The 21,478-nt window shown below is 30.6% G+C and overlaps 1 protein-coding gene and 1 long non-coding RNA gene across 2 annotated transcripts; both read left to right on the top strand.

The window, feature by feature from the left end:
• Nucleotides 1-2,528: 2,528 nt before the first annotated feature.
• LOC111241806 lies at nt 2,529-5,051 on the top strand. The gene is made up of 2 exons (XR_002668086.1): nt 2,529-2,738; nt 4,783-5,051. It is a non-coding gene; the product is annotated as an uncharacterized LOC111241806 (long non-coding RNA).
• Nucleotides 5,052-12,777: 7,726 nt separating this feature from the next.
• LOC106763608 (rust resistance kinase Lr10) lies at nt 12,778-17,645 on the top strand. The gene is made up of 2 exons (XM_014647779.2): nt 12,778-13,617; nt 16,341-17,645. Exons 1-2 carry the CDS (start codon nt 12,863-12,865, stop codon nt 17,434-17,436), a joined length of 1,851 nt encoding a protein of 616 aa, XP_014503265.1. The 5' UTR covers nt 12,778-12,862; the 3' UTR covers nt 17,437-17,645.
• The last annotated feature ends 3,833 nt before the right edge of the window (nt 17,646-21,478 follow it).

Genomic DNA, 21,478 nt, shown 5'->3' with positions numbered 1-21,478 from the left:
AAATATACACACATACGCTATTATACATGCGTTTTTCATTAGATATAATAAAATACATTAGATATTTGATTTGATATAATACCATTTAAAAAAAATGTGTATTATCACATATAATATAATATTTTACTGAGACATATTTATTTTATCGTTAATTGTGAGATAATATTATTATTCTTTATTCTTGTTTCAAGGCAGGTTTAATGATTTTCTTATAAAATAAACAAAAATGAATAATTCCTTTTATCAAATTAAAATTTTAATTTTTAATTTCTGATCCATGAATTTTAATATCTTTATTTAAAAAAATGAAGAATTTGGTTTTAATTCTTAATTTTATACAGTTTATTTCTGATAAAGAGAAATATATAAGTTAGCGTTTTAAAAATTTAATCACTTTAATATTTATACACATTATACAAAAAGATATTCTTACTACTTTTTCTATTGCATTTAATTTAAACATTTTTATCCTTTTCTAAAACAAAATAATTTTTTATTTAATAAAACATGTAACTTGTATATTCAAAGTTAATTAAAAAATATATATTTTTCTCCAAAGAAAATATTATTTTAAAATAATAAAAGAAAAGTAAATGCACGTGTTCATAGTTACTTTAAATAGATACATTAAAATGAAGATTAAATTTTTTTCAAATAAACTAAATAAATATATGAAAAAATTATATCAGAAGTATACACTTCTCAAAATTTGAGAACTAAACTTACTAAAGGAAGGTACCTAAAGAAAAAAAATTTTACAATTTGGTATAGTATTTTGTTTATCTTCTCAAATATCTGCAGCTGATTTAAAAATAAATAGTTCTTTTATTTTATTAAAATTAAATTTTATTCATCTTTCTTTCAATATTCTTGAATCATTTTTTTACAGAAATATTCTTGAACCCTATGTATATTTTCTTATGGTGATTTTATACTTGTTTTTATTCTCATGTAGCAATCAAGATTCCTACTATAAGCTCACACTCATAATGATACCAATTAATTTTAAAAATATTTGAATGGTTGAAAATAATTGGATTTTCTTAAAAAAATTATGAAAGAGAGTGAAGAACAAATTAGGTTGGTGAATGAATTTGGTTTTTTTTTTTTTTCTGAATTTTGATGTCGTTTCTTTTATGGGCATTCAAAATAATATACTAAAACAGCATTTTAATATAATTTAATATATTAAAATTAATAGTACATTTTGAAAATATAAGAAAAAAATAACACTAAAAGTATAATAAAAAATGTGGTAAATAGTTTTAAATTATAGATCAAATCATTGAATTAAAGAGGGTAATCAAATTGATGAATCTTAAGTTAAATAAGTTAATATGGTAATATATTAAAAGAATATCTAAAAAACATATAACATATTTTAATATATTTTCGTACTTTAAAATTAAATAATGTTATTATTATTTTAAATTACTTTATGTTTCAAGTAACTAATAAAATTATAACATTTAACTTGTACTATACAATTTCTAATATTTAAAATATCAAGTAAACAATTAAAGTTCACAGCATTAAGAATCTATAAATAATAGGTAATATTTTTTTAAACAACCAAATTGGTCAACTCATCCTTTTTAATTATAAGTGGCATATGCCTCATAATCAATTCATCTGGTCAACTCAAATTCCAAAACACTTACATTGAAATCAAGGTTTTTTGAGAAAATTAATAGAAATTTATTAAAGTTGTTGAATACGTTCTCCTTCTTTTCTTCTTTTTTTTTTTTAAATTTTTATTGGGATAAACAATGTTTAGATGTCACAAGAATATGTGTAAAGTAAACATTATAAATATTAGTTTTATTTTTAATTTTACGCAATTTAAACATTTCAGTATTTATACATTACATAAAAGATATTTTAACTACTTGTGCTACTGCTTTCAATTTAAATAATTTTATCCTTTAATAAATAAATAAGATTTATTATTTATTATTTAAGACAACATTAAATGATTTTATATATTCAAAGGTAATTAAAAATTATATGTGTTTTTATAACACAAACAATATTATAATACAATAACAAAATTTAAATAGACGTATTCAGAGAGACATTAAACTTAAGTTTCAGTTTTATTCAAATAAACGAAATAAATATATGTAAATTAAAAATTAGATCAAAAGTATACACTTTTTTAAAAAAAAATTGAGAACTAAAATCAAGAAAAAAAGGACTTAAAGAAAATCAATATTACTGTCTAATATTTTTTATTATGTCAAATATCTACAGCTGATTTAAAAATAAATATTCTATTCTATTTTATTAGAATATAACTTTATCCATCTTTGTACATTTTCCTTAGTAGCAAATCCAAATTACTATTATAAGCTCACACATTCAAAATAATTACAAATGCTTAAAATATATGAAGAGATGTTTCGAATATATCCCTTTTAAAAAAAATTTAATCACTAAAGAGTCAAAAAAAAATGATAATGAATAAATAAAAATTTAAAAGCTATTGGGCCTTATGGGAGGCCAGGTCCATAAAGCTAGGACAACCTGACTTTGGAGAGGGCCTTTCAGAAATCAGACTTTCATTTTCCAGATTTCCTATCTCTCTCTAAAACTCTTTTCTTTTTCCCTAAAAATTTGTTCTGCCTTCTCTCTATGATTTCCAAACACTGAACCGTTTAATTTTTAGTTTGAAGGTGCCTAAATGTTCACAGCGGCAAGGGCTTCATTTTGAACCGAACAATTTCTTGTTCCGACTGGTAAATGTATTTTTCCCTTCTCTTTGCTATTTCCTAAACTTAGGGCTTGGGGTTCTACTGATTTTATGCAGTTAGAACCCTCCTTTTTCTAATTTCTGTTAAGTTCTCATTCCAAGAGTTATTTTCTACCGTCGATATGGTAGTTTATAGGTACTATTGTTTTTCTGTCTGGGTGAGAATTTCTGTTAGGGCGTCTTTAAATTAGCTTACCGTGAAAACCCAAGGTAAGGGGAGTTGACATTGTTTTGTTATTGTGTTAATTATAATTCTGTAAATTATTGGAATGAGTATATGTGTAAGAGGAGTTAGATAATTTCCTTTAGAATAATTGTATGTTGATTAATTGTGCTCTAATTTATACTGCTATGTTGTGTTGGAGGAAGTAGAATAAGAAAAGAAAAGAATATCAGAAATATAGAACCTTGATGTGAATTNAAGGGAGTGGAATTGTGTCGCATNGTAGGCATGGGTAGGAGNTAGGAATTGGTTGAGGTTTCTCATGNAGAGAGTGTGGGAAAGAAAATAGCAGTGGTGAGTAGTTCGNTTTTAGTGTGGAAAAAGGGAGAANGNCGTTCACGGAAGAGTGAAAAATAATAATGATTTGGGGNAAGAGAGAAGTAGGGGTTACAGAATGAAGTTGAAGAAAGAAGAGTCTGTTTTGGGGTTTGATTAATTGTTAGCGTGTACATGTATATATTTTATAAGTAGTGTGTAATATCCTAATTCTTGAAAACTTTAATGGCTTGGGTGTAGAGGGAATAAGGTGCTGAAGTAATATAGTTTAGTTTTATATAGATATAAANGTGTACGAGAAANTGGGTTTACGTNAGGTAATATATTGTATTTATATAGTAATGTGTATATAGATATCTAATGTATTATATTTATATAGTAAGGTATATATATATATATATATATATATATATATATATATATAATATTATATGAATATAATAATGATGTATATGTAATTATATATGAAAGGTGGGGTTACGTGAATGATGGCTTGGTGTGGCATGATATTTTGTTGGTAGTATTAGAATGCTAATATTTAAATGTTGTGAGGTGGGTTTCTTTAATAATAGGTGTGATTGATGTATTTTGTTACGTTGGGAGAAAAAAAAAAGGTGAGTAATAGGAGTAGGACCCGCGGGTTAATGGAAAAGAAGTTTAAGAAAGAAAGAATGAGAAGAGGAGAGGGTGCATGATGTAGGCTACCATAGAAAGTTATAATTCTTTATGGAGAGAAGTGATAGGAAATTGATTATTTAATTTTGGATGGATCCCATGGTGTAAAATAAAGTGAATTAAACTTCTAGAAGGGTGTTGTATTAGTTACAGGGGTAGGATTCTAAGATTTAAGCAAATTAAATGAAAATGTTGGCACATGGTTTTATTTTTATTTTTTGAAAGAGAACGTTATTAATTAAAAGTGTTTTATTGGGTTATTAATTTGAAAGCTTAAACATGTGATTTGTTTATAATTCAAAGGTGTGTGAATTGGGAAAGACTGAAACATGATTTCATGGTTGCTTATGGTAGTTTCAAATGTCGAATCTCTTGGTGAGATTCTAAGTGTTTTAGAATGAAAGTAGGAGTTCAGTCTTGGGGGTCTTCCTGATGCTCCAATGGTCTTTTTTTCTCACGTAGAGAGGATTGGACCATGTGGTGAGGAGTAGTAGGAGGTCTTAGTCTTGGAGGCTTTCATCATGCTCCAAGGCGCGGAACAGACTAACCTCGTGAGTGGCAGGGCGGGGAAGCTCAGGGCGGGGGAGCCTAAGTATCACAAGCCACCACGGGTGCATGGCCCGCCATAGCTCGACTATCATTCTAAAGTCTGGATGAGTAAAGTTTAGTATTCAACATGTTAGGAATTATGCCTTAATCTGTTTTGATTAAAAATTTAACTCTTGTATATTATATGTTTGATATGATGCATGTTTTTTTTTATATATATAATTAGCTCACCCTTGCATTTGCTTGTGTTTGTGCCATGTTTGCTTTCGTTTTTTCTTGCGATGATCATCCACTTGGATGAGAGCAGATGGCGTGGAGGATACCTTGGAAACAACTCTTAATGGAGATGGAAATGTCGCTGCCTAGTTCATTAGACTTTACTTTTCTTAGTCTTAGATATTTTGAAGAACTTTATTTGTTATGTTTAAAGTTTTAAATTCCTATCCTTTTTAGGAGAACTCTATTTCTCCAAGTTCCTAAATTCCTGTACTGCTTAAGGATGACTGTAATCCTAATTGTCTCTAATATACTCTAACTGCTTTCAATTATTATATATGATGACATCTTGATTATGTATGTTTTTCTGTATAATTGGGATGTCACACTAATGACTTTAAAGTTTAACCTTTGGCTAGTATTAACACAGCAATGAATTTTCAATATTGTATCGATGTATCTTTTATTATTTAATTCATAAGAGGAAGAGATTAATTTTTTTTAAATTAATTTTCAATAATCATTTTAATCAACTCCATAAATATAAATAAATTATGCATTGTAAACAATTAAAATACTATATTAGCCTATTGGTAAAACGGGAAGAGATGATGAAATAGATTATGAATTCTATTCTTCCTAACACTAAAAATCTATTGTTGAACCAAATTGGTTCAGATCATCATTTTTATATTAAAACTAGTTATATAGATCATATTTTCTCTATTAAAACTAGTCATATGGATTTTAATTAATATGGTTTCTTTCATAATCAATTCATTTTGTTTTATATTAGATTTACTGATGCATCTCAAATTTCAAAATGTAAAAAACCCTTTTATTAAAATAGAATTTTAGAGATGTTGTGCAAAACTGTATATAGATCAATCTTAATTAGAAGGGTATTCTTGATTTACAAGATAATTAGGAGGTGGATCAAGTTAGTTTCATAAAAGGAGAAAGTAATGTGAGTATATCAATAGTTCAAAATAATATATTGAAAATAACACATAAGAAGGATAAGGTAGTCATATACATATTGTACGGAGCTAATAACGTATGTGTTTGACTTTAAGAAGATAGCAGGTGCTAAAACTTCAAAAGAAGTGTGGCATATTTTAAAGGTGTACAAGAGAGATAACCAAGTAAAACAAGTTTGATTTTAAATAGTTAGAGACGAGTTAAAAAGATGAACATGAAAGAGTTTTCAACTACATTATGCGTCTTTGAATCATTGTGAACCAACTTAACTTAAATGGAGACAACACTCATTCGCTAAGTTATGGAGAAAATCTTGAGATCATTAATTGATTACTTTGAAAATATCCTATGTACCATTAAAGAATCAAATGAACCATTAATGCTCATGACAGAGGAGTTTGTTGATTCTCTTAAGGCACACATGTAACGAAAGAAAAAGAAAAATAAGCTAATTGAGTCGATACTGTAAGTGAAGGTGTCAATTAAAGAAAAGAAAATGTTCTATACTTAAAAAGACTTTATACAAAGGAAATAGTTATGAAAGTAAGGATGAATACAATGAAGAAAAAAAAAAATCAAGTAAACCAAATTGTTGTGGGAGAGGAAACGGTTGGTGGAGATGAGGTCGATCGTCAAATCATTCAAATATTTGAGTACTACAAAATGTAGTAAATATAGGTCAACAATTGTGGTAAGTATAAAATTTTGAAAAGGAATGTTACTTAAATGAATGAATGTTACAGCTGTGTTAAGGTTGGACATTTTACTAAAAAACTGTTGAGTCAAGAACAAAAGACAAGAGACAACAAATTTACTGAAAAAGATGTCGAAGGAAAATAAGCATTGATAATGATGACATAAGGTTCAAAAATTAATTACACCCAACTAGACAACATGAAAGTCAATCCCAACTCGGTGTAGTATCTTGACAGGGGTGCATGCAAGTAATAACATGTATGTTGAACCCCTAGTCACATAGGAACTTAAACAAAACCTAATTTCTCCCTTTTAATGTAGAAAAGCGGTCATCGAGAGAATCAATCCTAGAAAATGACCAAAAGTGAACCATTGTATGAAAATATGAGATTAAGCTTTAACAGTGGGGAAAATGTATAGCTATCTAAAAACAACTATAAAAGCTATTTTAATACATGGAACTCGTATATAAACATATAAGATGTGTATATGAATTATTAGAACCCTAAATTAAACTAAAACAGTGGCTAAAATGATGTAAAACAGTGAATAACAGAGGTGTTTGACAAAATATTTCAATGAAAATCTAATTATGTGTAGGTGTTTGATAAAATGCAACAATGAAATTAGACATGTATTTTACAATGAAATTTAGACCATCATAAAACTAGAATTAAAATTGAACCAAACAATTAAAACAATGAATCACGAATTAAAACCAGAAACTGTGAAACAAAGGAGATGCTTTTAACAGTTACAGTGCTTGTGAATGATATGAATACCAATTCAATTGAAGATATGAAAATTAAATTTAACAAGTAAAGCATCAGAACATGAAAATCATAACTAAGTTCTCTTAATGAATTTAACTAAGTTCTCTTTTCTTTTATTTTATAGTTTTTAATGAATTATGGAAACTGATTTGAACAAATGAAACATAGAATCACGTATGAACGAAACAATCAAATTAAGTCAAAAGCTGAAATGCAAAATGAAGAACATAATTCTTGTTCTTTTGAATTAAGGCTGACATTGTAGTCACTTAATCCTGAATTGATGACATTGAATTCTCTAATTTATAGAGTGAATCCACCAAAGAAACCAATGTTGCTGCAAGAACAAGAGCTATTCTCATCAAATTAAGTTTAAACTTTAGTTAATTCCAAGAAAAAACATAGAAGAAAAGAGAAGAGATGAATTTGAATGGTGGAAACAACATCAAATACAAAATAAGAATTCAAATCAAAAGTAGCTGCTGAAAATGAACTCACACTAGTGTAGAAAGGATTTTAGACGTATGTTATTTTATGCTTTTAGCGTCTATTAAACAAACGACGTCATTACCGGTGACGTTAATGGGACGTCGGACATCCATATAACAGGCGTCTATAATGACGTCAGTTAGTGTCATGTTCGATGTCACTAAACGTCGGTGTAGGCCTAACTGGACGTCTAAAGGCACTATATAGACGTCGGTCTATGCATCAATCGACGTCTAAGAGCACATAAAGACTTCGAACATGTCACTAACCGACGTCTAAGGTTACTATAGACGTCGATGTATGCATTAACCGACGTCTAATATAGTCGTTGTGTTTTAGTGCAGTTTTGTTCTTGTCTTTGGATAGCCTAGTAGCATACTCTCCTTTTGTAGTTTCCCCCCAAAAAAAGCTTGCGTCTTTTGAATTTCTAATGGCATTTCAACCCAAAACCGAACCTGGGTTCTTGCTTAGTTCCATTTTCAACCGCAAGAGGGAAAAATTATGGTGAAACGATAACTAGACAACGATCCAGGGTCGTTTTTGGGTTGAAACGCCACCATAAATCCAAAAGACGCCGCTTTTTCTGGGAGGCAACTAGCAAAGGGAGAATGTGGTACTACGTTACGCGAGAAAGGAACAAAACTGCACACTAAAACGCAACACAAAGAAAACAAGTTTTAATCAGTTGAACCAGAAGATAATCGATGAAAGACTGAACAAAGTTTAAACGGTAACTATAAAAAAACATGCACCTGGGGTGCAATGCCGCAAGAGAGAAAAGGGAGAGGAGTCGCAAGAGAGAAAAAGGAGAGGAGCTGCAAGAGAGAAAAATGAGAGGAGGAAGACGATGATGTCAGAAACTGCAATCCCGCAAGAGTCTACGGTTTATTTAAAATGAAATGGGGCATCGGTTGCTCCAGAGACCGACGTCTATAGTCACCTAGACGTCGATTATCTAATTAATTCGACGTCCAAGATAACATTTAAACTGACTTTTTGAATGTCCATTAGACGTCGGACTCTAGGAGAGCTAACGTCTAAGGCGCTGAACCGATTAACGTTTCATTTCCTGTCAGGGAAGTAGACGACAATTGTGAAGGGGCGTCGACGTCTATAACCTTTTAGATATCGGCGCCCTGTTACCAGACATCTAAGTGCCTGCGAGTTTGGTCAATAGCATTAATTAAAGGCACATAGACGTCACTCACTCAGAAATCTGACGTCTATATTGCAGAAATTGATGTCTTCCCACCTTCCGGACAGACCATAGACGTCGGTTTTTTACTACATGACGTCTAAGCGCCTGGGAATCAGGTGAAGAGCATTAATTGCAGTCAAGGACATCGGCCCCCCATCACAACCGACGTCAATGGCGCAGGAAAAAAGATTGTCTTCTCGCCTACCTCAGGCCATTGGACATCGGTTTAGAACAGAGCAGACGTGTACTATATAATAGATGTCGCTTTCCCTTGAAACCGATGTCTAGGCTACCAACTTATTTACGATAATGTCACCGTCCACTCAAATACGTTGGACTACCCTCTAACTGACGTCTTATGTGTGACGTTAAACGCCGTTTTTTCACTAGTGTCAGGTTCAACTCTTCCAAAAATTCTTCAAAGCCTTGCTCACATTGTAGTCTAGGATGAAGAACTCTAGAGAGAAGACCCCTGATCTAAGAAAACTTTGTTTAGAAATTTTCTGCTAACTTTTTTTCTTCAACAAAATTTCTTAATGATGTTTTATTATTTTAATTAATAATCAGTGAGGATCTCCTAGCTCATCCTGTGTAAGTCAATATCACGAATTAACTGCGAGTTGTTAAATTTCGTTACTTTATGAAGGTCAAATTCCACGAAGTCTATATAAAACCATACGATAATGATGTATCAACATTATATTTTGGGGATCTTGTAAAATTCTTAGAAACACGCCTTCAATTATTTTGCGTTGGAATTTTGGGTTACGTGTGTGGAATTGCTTCCATAAATTTTTCTCTGTCCTTTTCTATCTTTTACACATAATTCTACAATACTAAATACTAATGAAACAATAACTAATTAAAGTTCATTTATTTTTGCCTCTCCCGTGTTGATGTAGCATAAAGAAATCAACATATCTTTCAAAAATGTAAATAAATTATCAGCATAATGCGTCATATGTCTAAATGAAAAAGATGGTATTTTATGTCATTTTATTTAACTATATTATTTATAATATATATTTTAATATGTCAGAATTATAATTCTATCCAATAACCATGATAAATGGAATATTTTACTTTTATTAATTTTAAATAAATTTACAGTTACATTCTATATTTTAAATTTATTTTTAATTTTTTTACAATATCTTATTTTTAGTTGAGAATATATCACTTTTACTTTATTTTAAATTTAAAATAAAATATCCTAAATATATGTTTTATCAGTAAATAAATAACGTTAATATAAAGTTGTATAAACATGTTAAAATGTACCATTTACAATTATAAGCAATTTTAACTGACAATTTCATCAAATACCAACTAAATTATAAGCTATTTTAATAAATTAGCTTAACATTTTCAACACCAACTAAATTTTAAGTTTTTTTTAAACATGGTATATAGCAATATTCATTTATATAATTTATCACTATAAGTTTGCTGTTTTTATGAACATCTTACATTTATTACACTTACTCTCTAACTTAGAAAAAAAAAGTAATTAATGATAAATTCTCTATAAACTTGGAAGATTAAATATTTTGAGATAAATTACAAATATATTTGGAAGTGAGGTAATAAAATTTAGATCTACCAGTTCTGTAATTACCAACTCACACTGCCGCAGAAAGAGGGTTGATGTGTGGTTTTTCAATGATGAAGTTGTATAACTCCATTTCGTTCAGCCACCACATGCTTCCCATGTCCGAGAAGAATATGTTCGAGAAATTAACACAAGGAAGATGGAACCACTTTGGCGAGAAAAGTCATTAAACAATATGTACCAATCACATTGTTGAAGTTTTTTATCCAAACAAACATTATTCGAGATTCACAGAAATTCTAAAGTCATTCGTATTATTTTTCTATTGCAACAAAAAAGGTATAGTGGAGACCTGAGCATGAAGTTTAAATTCAAAAAAAATTCCACAGTAAAACATCTCACAGGTTGTAAAAAATGTTTAGAGATGAACTCATTGCAAGAGAACACCCTTATTATGTGGGATAACACATGGAACTCATTAATGGAACATTGGAATTCGCCAAATTATTACAACGAATGTGATACCGTGCAAAGAAATAAGGCTTATGAAAAAAGTGGTGTTATGCAAATAGGTGGTTCAATCAACATGAACATGTTATTCGTATGGTACAAACTTCATTTATTTCCTATTAATTATGATATAACTTATCTACTTTGATATATATATATATATATATATATATATATATATATATATATATATATATATATATATATATATATATATATATATATATATATATATATATATATATATATATATATATATATATATATATATATATATATAACTTCTATAATTTTACAGGCAACAGAACTAGGATGGGTTGTCCATGTTGATGAGGTGTTTTAACAAATTCATCTTCGAAAGAGATCTGATCTATTTGTTGATGAGAGTCTCGGAGGACACATGTAAGCTAGTTGTTTTACATACTTCAGACTTGTACTATTTTGTTCCTTTTAAAGTTCCTCCTTTTATATTAACGCTATATATATTATTTAACAAGAAGAGTTATCAACTAGACTCTCACAAGCCAGATCAGAGGTCGAATTCTGTCCTGATGATGCATCAAAAGCAAATCTTGATGACAATGACATCATTAAGACACAATGTTAGGTTAACGTCGTCGGTGGAAAAAAGAAAGGACGACTATATGAGGCAGGACAACTTGTTGCCAATTACACTACTGGAAGAGGTTGTATTAAAGCAATAATCATCTGTATCCTGCAGTTGACAAGACTGTTGTCCAGTTCAAACAACAACTACAAGCTCATAAGCAGACTTGTGATGATGTGAGACAACGATTTGATAATCTGGAAAATCTAGTCATGAGATTGTTGCCTCAAGAAGGACAAACTCAGTCCACCCTATCATTGTCCCAGCAACGATGCCCTCCAATCCAACCCACCCTAGTACAATCATCTCCCTTACAACAATCACCTCCCCAACAATAGCCTCAACAACATGAAGAAGAAAATAATGATTCTGATGATTATAATGATTATTAAGACTTTTTGTAGTTTTACAAACATTTACTTTAAAACTTATTTGTTTTTTCTCCAAATGAATGACACTATAATTATGATATTTAATGATATGGATTTCATTGTATGAATTGTGACATTTTTCTGCATTGTCTAAATTGTGACATCTGTTTGCATCGATTGTATTATGATAAGTTCATCGTGGTTGATAGGGAATATTGCCTATTACACTTGATTCTATTATGGAATTTACTGAAGGCCTTTTCGACGGACAGATTCGTTGGTAATTTAATCCATTATGGATATGGTTTTTGGTAATTATCGAAAGCCATTAATTATTAGTAATTACCGACGACATTTGTCCGTTAGTAATTACTGACAAACAAGCCATCAATATTACTGACAGCTGTGGTCCATCGATAAATGTTTCTGATAAGGTATTTATCAACGAATTTTTGTCTGTCACTAATTTGTCATAAAAATTCACATTAGTGACAAATTTTTGTATTTATCAACTAATATCTTCCATCGATAATTCAAATTTCTTTTAGTATGCGGATATTAACTATTTATTATAAATTTTATCTGTAAGAGATAAAATCTATAATAGATAAATATTAACACTTGTGAGTTTTGAATTAGAAGCATGTGATTGAGAAACTTTTGAATTTGTTAGAAAACTTATTGGATTCTAACAAACTTAATTAGAAGAGACGTGTTAGATATATGTATAACCGTGAAATAGTCACAAACAAAATTGTAAACTAAAGTTGGTCTCACTTCTTATATTATATCTAATGTATTAACAAAATTACATGACGAGTATTTAAAATTTCGTATTTATTAAAATCAGTGGTGGAAACGAGATAAAAACGCGGTTTGTCAGTCAAAGTAAACGTATCACAAGTCATCAAATAATGGAGTCTGTGTTGCTTTAAATATCATTACCTAACTCTGATTTTTGCACTTCAATTGAACGAGAAACAGTTGGGACATCATGTGGAGAGAGGCAGCATGGTTGATGGTACTGCTCCTTCTATTCCACCAAATTTGTGCTGCCAAGGACGATGAAGAACACCTTTGTCCCCCTTCTTCCTGTGGAAAAATCACCAACATAAAGAAACCGTTTCGATTACAAGGCGACCCAGAAAACTGCGGACACAAAAGTTATGAGCTTGGTTGTGAGAATAATGTTACCGTGTTGTATCTGCTCTCTGCAAAATATCAGGTGGAGGCAATAAACTACAACAACTACACAGTGAGAGTGGTTGATCCTGCACTTCAACATCACAATTGCTCCTCCCTTCCTCTCCATTCCTTCTCTCGCTCCAATTTCTCTGATACTTATTACAACTACTACTCGGATCTATACCAAGCCGGTCTAAGTGCATATGACAATTGGGAATCTCTGATTTTCGAGCATATAGTGTTTTTGAACTGTAAGCATTCAGTGAAAGATAATAGGAAGTATGTGGAGAGTGGTGAGTGCGTGAAGTGGGACTCCGAGGGCTATGCATATGCAGTTGGTGGTGACCTAAAAGCTGAGGACTTTGAAGTTGGGTGCGATGTAAAGCTTGTTGCTCCAACATCTTTGAGGAGTTTGAATTACGATTCCTACACTGCCATCCACAGGGGACTGGCCTATGGATTTGAGATTTCATGGGTAAAACTCGCCTGTCAGAAGATTATCTGTTCACAGTTTAACACCTACTGCTATTTCAACATTAAGAGCCAAAATCTTGATTGCGGTGGGTTAGATCTCTATCATATTTCATGAATTGATTACATATCTTATTTTAAATTAGTAGTTTTATCACCTATCGTTTTTATTTTATGCAGAGTTAATTATATATAATTTTTTTATTTTCGGGTATAAGCACCTTATTATACTCCTTACTTGTAGCTTTAATCTTCGAAAAAAACAAAAAAAAAACAATTGAACCAACTAAATATATAGGAGGTACACAATTAGTAATGTGTACCGATGTGAATTTCTTGTGATCATCCCTTGAAAATTTAAAATCTTTGATCCCTTTAACTTGCCACATTTTATTCCATAGATTTACCCATTTACTTCACTTTCTATAATAACATTCTTTGTACGATTTTTCTAATTTTGTCTAGTTTTCATGTTAAAGTAAATTATTTATATTTTTTATTTCTTTAATTGATACTCGATGGTCCTCAATTAACATTTTACATAAGAAAAATGATATTTTAACATCATTTTTTGACACCATTTTGACATTACACACGTGTCAAAATATGGTTGGACGATTTCAAATTAAAAAAAAAACTTTAGTTTTTCTCTTCCAAATATACCTTTACCTCAACTTTTTTAATTTGAAATCGTCCAACCACATTTTGACACGTGTGCAGTGTCAAATGGTATCAAAATATCATTTTTCTTTTACATAATGATATATATTCAAATTATTAGGAAATCATATTTCATCTATTAACCACTTATTTGAGAATTTTTTAAAACAAAGTTTGAGTAATTTATATTGATAATTCAACCAACTTTTAGAAAGAAATATAATATTTTTTTATCTTTTATATTTTACATGCATTTATAAGAATTTGAGCATTAAATTAACATTTATTATTTTTAAATAAATAAAAAGTTGCTAACTTGTTTAAGCCTGTTACCTTTCATACGAAAACAGTCCATCTTTTCATAACTTTTGAGATAATGAGAATTCTAAAGTTGATGTTTTCTTTCATTTCAGGGATGAGAATACTGGGAACGCTATTAGTGTATTTAATCGGTAATATCTTATCATCTTAATTTCTCAATGCTTTAATTACAAGAAGAGTAGAGCTTTTAACAATGATTAAAATAGACTTTTTAACAGTAGTTTTAAAATTCAAAATTATCATTAATAGAAATTATATTAAAGTAATATAACATTTAGCCATAATTAAAGAAACACTAATAAAAAAGACTTTTTATATTGATTTTAGAACCAGTTTAGAAACATGGATATAGAAAGTTTCTACTTTCTACATTGATTTCAAAATCAATGTAAAAAGTGTTTCTATTTATACTAGTTAAATGCACAACCTTCCTGAACCAGACCATCATAACAACTTCTTTCCTCCATCACTTTACATCACCGCAACTACCTAGCGCAAATCGAAACAGAACCAAGACACGCCACCCTTTCAGAAATATGCACAATGAGAGTTCCTCCTACAAAAATCTCATTGTTACCACCAGAAACTGTGTCATAGAACCCTACACCACAAAGATGACTACCATCACACTAGCCACAAGCAGCCACAAGCAACCAGAGAATGCAAACAAGCATTAGCAACCTCGCGAACTCTCGTTGTCGCACTTGCCATATCTCGTGCCACCAGTAGCAAACCAAAGATCATCGCAAACCCTAATCAGGAAAAGTACAACCCATCACCGTGAACTAGATCCAAATCATTAATATTGCAAAAGTCACTATACAACATCAGGTAAAAATGGGTGGCAAGAAATGACAGCAAAAATGTGGTGGAGGAGGAGATATGTTTCACAGAGGAAAAGGAGGCGAGAACGAGAAAGAGGAAATAGGAGAATGAAGGTTAGGGAGTTGGAAACTCTCTCTTTACAAATAAAAGAAAAAGAAAACTATTGTCTATATGAGTTATAATAAGACTGATATAGTAAGTTGTCTTATTTATTATAAAATTATTACTCCATCCATTTTCTATACCAATTATAAATTGTTAAGATTTGTTAAATATTTTGTTAAATGTATCCTTTAATAATAATAAGTCAAATAATGTTTTAGGTTTAACAAACTTTGTTAAACAAAACCTTTTCTAAAGTTTGTTTCACAAATCTCTCTTTCTAAATTTAGTTGGTATTAAATAATATGTAATCTAAAGAGATAAGGGAAGAAAGAATTTAAGTTGTGTTTTTATACTGGTTTGTCTATTAACAAAGATCATACTTAGTTTTCAATCAATTGATTGAGTTTCATTAGGTATGTAGAACTGAATATTAATTCTACCTTAGTCTCTCCTAGTTAAAATTGAGAATTATTTGAACTACAACTACTCTTGACTAAAAGAATTATTTGGAATTCAACCACTCTTGACTAACATAAGTATTATTTGGAATGTAATCATTAATGACTAATAGTGAGTGTTGATAGAGAAGCTACGTAGCTTAACCCATATCTCAGATTGTGTTTTTGGTGATGACAACAAAAATGTTTTATAAGTTTCTTGTACATTTTATTGGCAAACTGTTGTTTAATCATATTCATGTATAGGTGCTTGAACTTATTTTTAGATTACAATGTCATAAATTGAATTTATTAATAGTTGTTTATGCTAGACATTAATTAAATTTACTCTTCTTTGAATGTTAAATGGGTATGTAAAGTTTAGATTTATGAATGAAAATTTACTTTTAACAAATACTTTATTATATTACATTACCCATGTAACTACTAAAGTCAAAATTCTCACAGACATTGGCATCTTACTGCTATGGCATGGGCTTACAAAATTTTGTTTGGATGGCCGTTCTTAATTGTGGTTTTCATATTGAAATGGAAAAAACGACATGCATCAACATATGAAAATATTGAAAATTATCTGGAACAAAATCACCTGGTGCCTATTAGATACTCATACAAGGAAATTAAGAAGATGACTGAAGGTTTCAAAGAGAAGTTAGGTGAAGGAGGATTTGGTTTCGTGTTTAAGGCAAAGTTGCGGAGTGGACCTTCCGTGGCAATCAAAATGTTAGGCAAATCGAAAGGAAATGGACAAGATTTTATCAATGAAGTTGCAACCATTGGAAGAATACATCATCAAAATGTGGTACAATTAATTGGATTTTGTGTCAGTGGCTCAAAGCGAGCTCTTGTTTATGAATTCATGCCCAATGGATCTCTTGATAAATTTATATTTTCAAGAGATGAAAATATAGATTTTAGCTATGAAAAAGTATACAAGATATCTATTGGAGTAGCTCGTGGAATTGCCTATCTCCATCATGGATGTGAGATGCAGATTTTGCATTTTGATATCAAACCCCATAACATCTTATTAGATGAGAATTTCATTCCAAAGATTTCTGACTTTGGATTAGCAAAGTTATATCCAATAGATAATAGCTTCGTCACAATGACAGCAGCAAGAGGAACCATTGGATATATGGCTCCAGAATTGTTTTACAATAATATTGGAGGAATATCCCACAAAGCTGATGTTTATAGCTTCGGAATGTTGTTGATGGAGATGGCAAGCAAGAGGAAGAATCTAAATCCCCATGCAGAACACTCAAGTCAACTTTATTTTCCCCTTTGGATATATAATCATATTAGAGAAGAGGAAGATATAGATATAAAGGATTTGAGCGAAGAGGAAAAGCTAATAGTAAAGAAAATGATCATAGTTGCACTTTGGTGTATACAGTTAAAACCAAAGGATCGTCCTTCAATGAATAAAGTAGTGGAAATGCTTGAAGGAGACATTGAAGATTTGAAAATACCTCCAAAACTTACTTTATTTCCTGATGATGAAATGAGTGTAGAGGATCAAACCGCCAGTTCTATCTAAACCTACCTTAGTAATTCGTTACTTTATATTTTTTTATAGACAATATTAATTGTTTTAGTATTTATTTATAAGTGAAGTTGAATTTATAATCTCTCTCACATTTTTTTTTCTTAATCTATCAAACTACATTTGATACCATTCACCATCCTTTCCAGTTCCCATCCAAGAAAAATCCGTTCAGGAATTAACACAAGGGAGAAAATAAAAATGAGGCCATTTCTGGGGGAAAAGTCATTAAAACAGTATGAATGAACAAACATTATTTGATTCACAGAAATTCTAAAGTAATTAAAATTAATCATTAAATACCAAATGCAAAATCTATAAATATTTAAGGATCAAAAGTTATATTTCTTTATTAAAAGAAAATATAAACTCAGTATTTATTTTTTTACAGAGGCTGAAAATATTTATTCTTTTATCATCTTTTTTTCTTAATCTTAAACAAACTACTAACCCATTAACTATAATGTTGGTTGGTTTGGAATTTATAGATTTTTTTATTATGGATGCTGGTCGTTGAGAGTGGCTTTTTTGGGGAAAATTGTCAGGTTAGATTACCCTTTGCATTAGTAATTAATATTAAATATAGTAACAACTACGGTAAATGATTCCTGCAATACGGAGAGTTTGTCTAAAATTAAAATAAAGGTATTAAATAAGAACTTTTAAATAATTAATTTGAGATAAAATTTAATTATATTAAAAAACTTAATTAAATTTCAAGTCCTGATAAATTTGAATGTTTTAAGTAAGTCTGTATTATTTTTTTGTCAATTTTTTTAGTAAATTCTTAATTAATGAAAAATATGAGTCATTAGAAATAATTTGAGAGTTTTGCTATGCAAATACATGTTATAAAGATGCACTAGTGTAAAAACGTTTTTCATCGTCACCCCTTAAACGTCGGTTAAGGGTAAGAGCGACGTATATTGATGATCGATGACATTTTCGTAAATAAGTTGGTCATATAGGCGTCAGTTAGAAGGTTCCCCGACGTCTATAGTATTTTAGACGTCGGAGACCTCCCATCTGACGTCTATATGTCTGACAGTTAGGTGAAAAGTCATTTCTTTTCAGAAATATAGACGTCGGTTCGGAGGGCGGTTCGGAGGGGCACCGATGTCTATATGGCAGAAATTAATTGTTGTTCACCTACCTGTCAGACTATAGACGTCGATGAACCTGCTACCTGATGCCTATATGTCTGTTGGATAAGTGAATAGTCAATGTTTACCGCTTCTTAGACGTCGGATCCCGCCGAAATGACATCTAAAAACAATTATAGACGTCCATTGCTTGAGTAACGAACGTCTATAAACTGACCAGGTGGTGAAAAAGTCATTTGTTTTCACCAACTAGACGTCTCATCCCGCCAAGCTGACATCTATATATAACACAAATATTAATTTTTAAATGCAATGGACGTCATATTAGTGACACGCCCGACGTATAATCGATTATAGACGTCGGGTTTATGTCCAACTAACGTCTAATTTCTTGTTAAATAACTGTGTGGACCAGCAGTTTGCGACCAACAGTTTCATCGTCTTCGCCTTTTCTCTCCGTTACACTCCATTTCCAAGTGTGTTTGATCTTCTTTTAACCATTTAAAGTTGTTTTTACTCTGATTAAAGTAATTTTTAATGTATCATCTTTCATTTGAACCGATTAAAATGAGTTTCTATTGTGTTTTGGTGCGGTTTTTCTTGTGTCTTTTGGGTAGCGTAGTGCACCTTNTCCCTTTACTAGTTTCCTCGTAAGAAAAACTTGCGTTTTTTGGATCTCTCATGACATTTCAATTGAAAGACGAACTTGGGTTGTTGTCTAAGTCCATTCCGACCACCAACGAAAAAGAATACGACACCGTATTCTCACTGTATTTCTTTTTAGTGGCGGTCGGAATGGACCTAGGCAACGACCCAGGTTTGTCTTTGGGTTGAAATGCCATGAGAAGTCCAAAAGACGCAATTTTTTCTTACGAAGAAACTAGCAAAGGAAGGAGGTGCTACTACGTTACCCAAAGACATGAGAAAACTGCACCAAAATACAACGAAAATTCATTTTAAGACGTCGGTGTAGAACGTGATGATGAGTAAATAATGAGATCAATGGCTATGTTTAGGGTCAAGTTTGACTTGTGGTTAAGGTTGGAGCATGATTGAGTGTTGGAGTGTACCGAAATGTGTGGTGGATAAGCATAAGANTGGATGATAGGTCTACTTGATGTACCTAGTAAATCCTGAGACTATCGGTCGTGTGATANGGATAACCACTCCCTTTGGCCTTGTGTGCGAAAAGGGAAGGGTGTTCGAGTATTTAACCTTCTTTGTATGAGTGTGATGGTGTTTTGCGTTGTCCTTGTGTGGCAGGAAAACAAGTTCCTTAGTTGGAGGGTGGGACTACTCGAGCTAACCTATAGGGGAGGCTATAGGGGGCCCGTAGGAGAGGCCATAGGTGTGTGGGGTANGGTACATGAGTGCGACTGATTCCTTTTAATATGAAGTTTATGGTATTGTGGATGCTCATGGTGATGTTCATGATGGGGGTATTCATGATGGAGGTCCATGTGTTGATGATCGTAATGACGATGGTAATCTAGAGGATACTATGTTTACTGATTGGATTATGTGGTGTAGTTAGTATAGGTGTTGATGAATGAATAGATTGTTAGTCTATGTTTGTGATGTTCGCGATGACATCAAGGATCGAGGAGCGATAATCGGATATGATTGATGTGTTATGTTTAGAGGATTAAGAATCTTATTGTTATTACTTCTATGTATGGAGTGTTTGATTATGGTTGATATAATCAGTATGTATGTATCTTGTTTTTATGATTGTTTATCGGTAGCTTACCTTGTGTTTGTGCGTTTGTGAATAAAATTATCGATGATGATCGTATAATGTGTTATACGTGAGTGAATGATGTCGCTGATGTTGTTAAGACATGATAGATTTAAGAGATAACAGAGATAAACTTGAGATTTTCTTTAAAAATTATTGTGTTTGGATTTTTGAGACAATATGTAATTGGAACTTTCTTTATTTCTTTCTTTATTTTCATTATTTTTGAATAATGTAATTGGATAAGACTTTTAGAATTATAATGTTTTGAATAAATTATCCACGGAAGTTTTGAAAAGTACACTTATTCAAATATTTTATAATTTTATCGATTTTTGAAATAACTCGTGATATCCTGATTTAGAGGCGTTACATTTGAGCATGTCTTCAAAGAGATCTTTGATATAAACATGTGCTTTTGATCTTATCATTAAAATTCTCTACAAATATAGAATACGTATATATAATATTTCATGAATAATGTTAATTTTAAAATTATGTTTATATCGTTTGATTGAAGCTTCCACTTATCCGACAGAATAAAGATAATATGCGTTTTGCTTGAATTTATCAATAGACAAAGCACCTATTATGATTTGATTGCACTTATCATCCTTGCGAGTATTGTTTAATGTTGTTCCAATTTTGATTGCACTGACCGGATACAAGTATATGAGTAATATATGATTTCTTAAATTAGAAAGGGATCAATGATGAATATGTAAATGTCTACCTTGTCTTGGTTTTCATTATCATCTTCGTTTCAAATTATTAAAATACTAATAGTTTTTTTAGCTAACTTAAAAGATATATCTTCATTGTTGTCTTAATTCTTAATTTCGTTTCATTAGGAAAACTTCATTTTTTTCTTTCTTTCACTACACAATTTTTCATTTTCTCTCTCAATTGTTCAATTTGTTCAATATTCACAAAGTTCACACACATCTCCTTTCTCACTTATCACAATTTTGAACACACATTTATTTCTTTGTGTAATTTTGTTCACATAGTGTAATGTATTTCAGGAAACATAAAGCTCAATCTTATTTTATCAAATATTTTCTAGGCCCCATTTCATTATTTTTACTTCTTTTAATATTTTATTTATTGCTTATTTTTTCATAGGAGAATGTTTGACTTTTAATTTCAAGTTGAACATGACTCTTATTTTATTGGATAACATAAAACACTTACC

Source organism: Vigna radiata, chromosome 6, assembly GCF_000741045.1.
Source record: "Vigna radiata var. radiata cultivar VC1973A chromosome 6, Vradiata_ver6, whole genome shotgun sequence".
Classification (NCBI taxonomy): Eukaryota; Viridiplantae; Streptophyta; class Magnoliopsida; order Fabales; family Fabaceae; genus Vigna; species Vigna radiata.
This window is presented reverse-complemented; position numbering and strand designations above follow the sequence as displayed.

What these genes read in the sequence shown, in the direction of transcription:
- LOC106763608 (XM_014647779.2), top strand. Translation starts at nt 12,863, where the DNA reads ATGTGGAGAGAGGCAGCATGGTTGATGGTACTGCTCCTTCTATTCCAC. An exon ending in CAAAATCTTGATTGCGGTGG is followed by an intron (nt 13,618 to 16,340) that starts GTTAGATCTCTA and finishes AAATTCTCACAG; the next exon opens with ACATTGGCATCTTACTGCTA.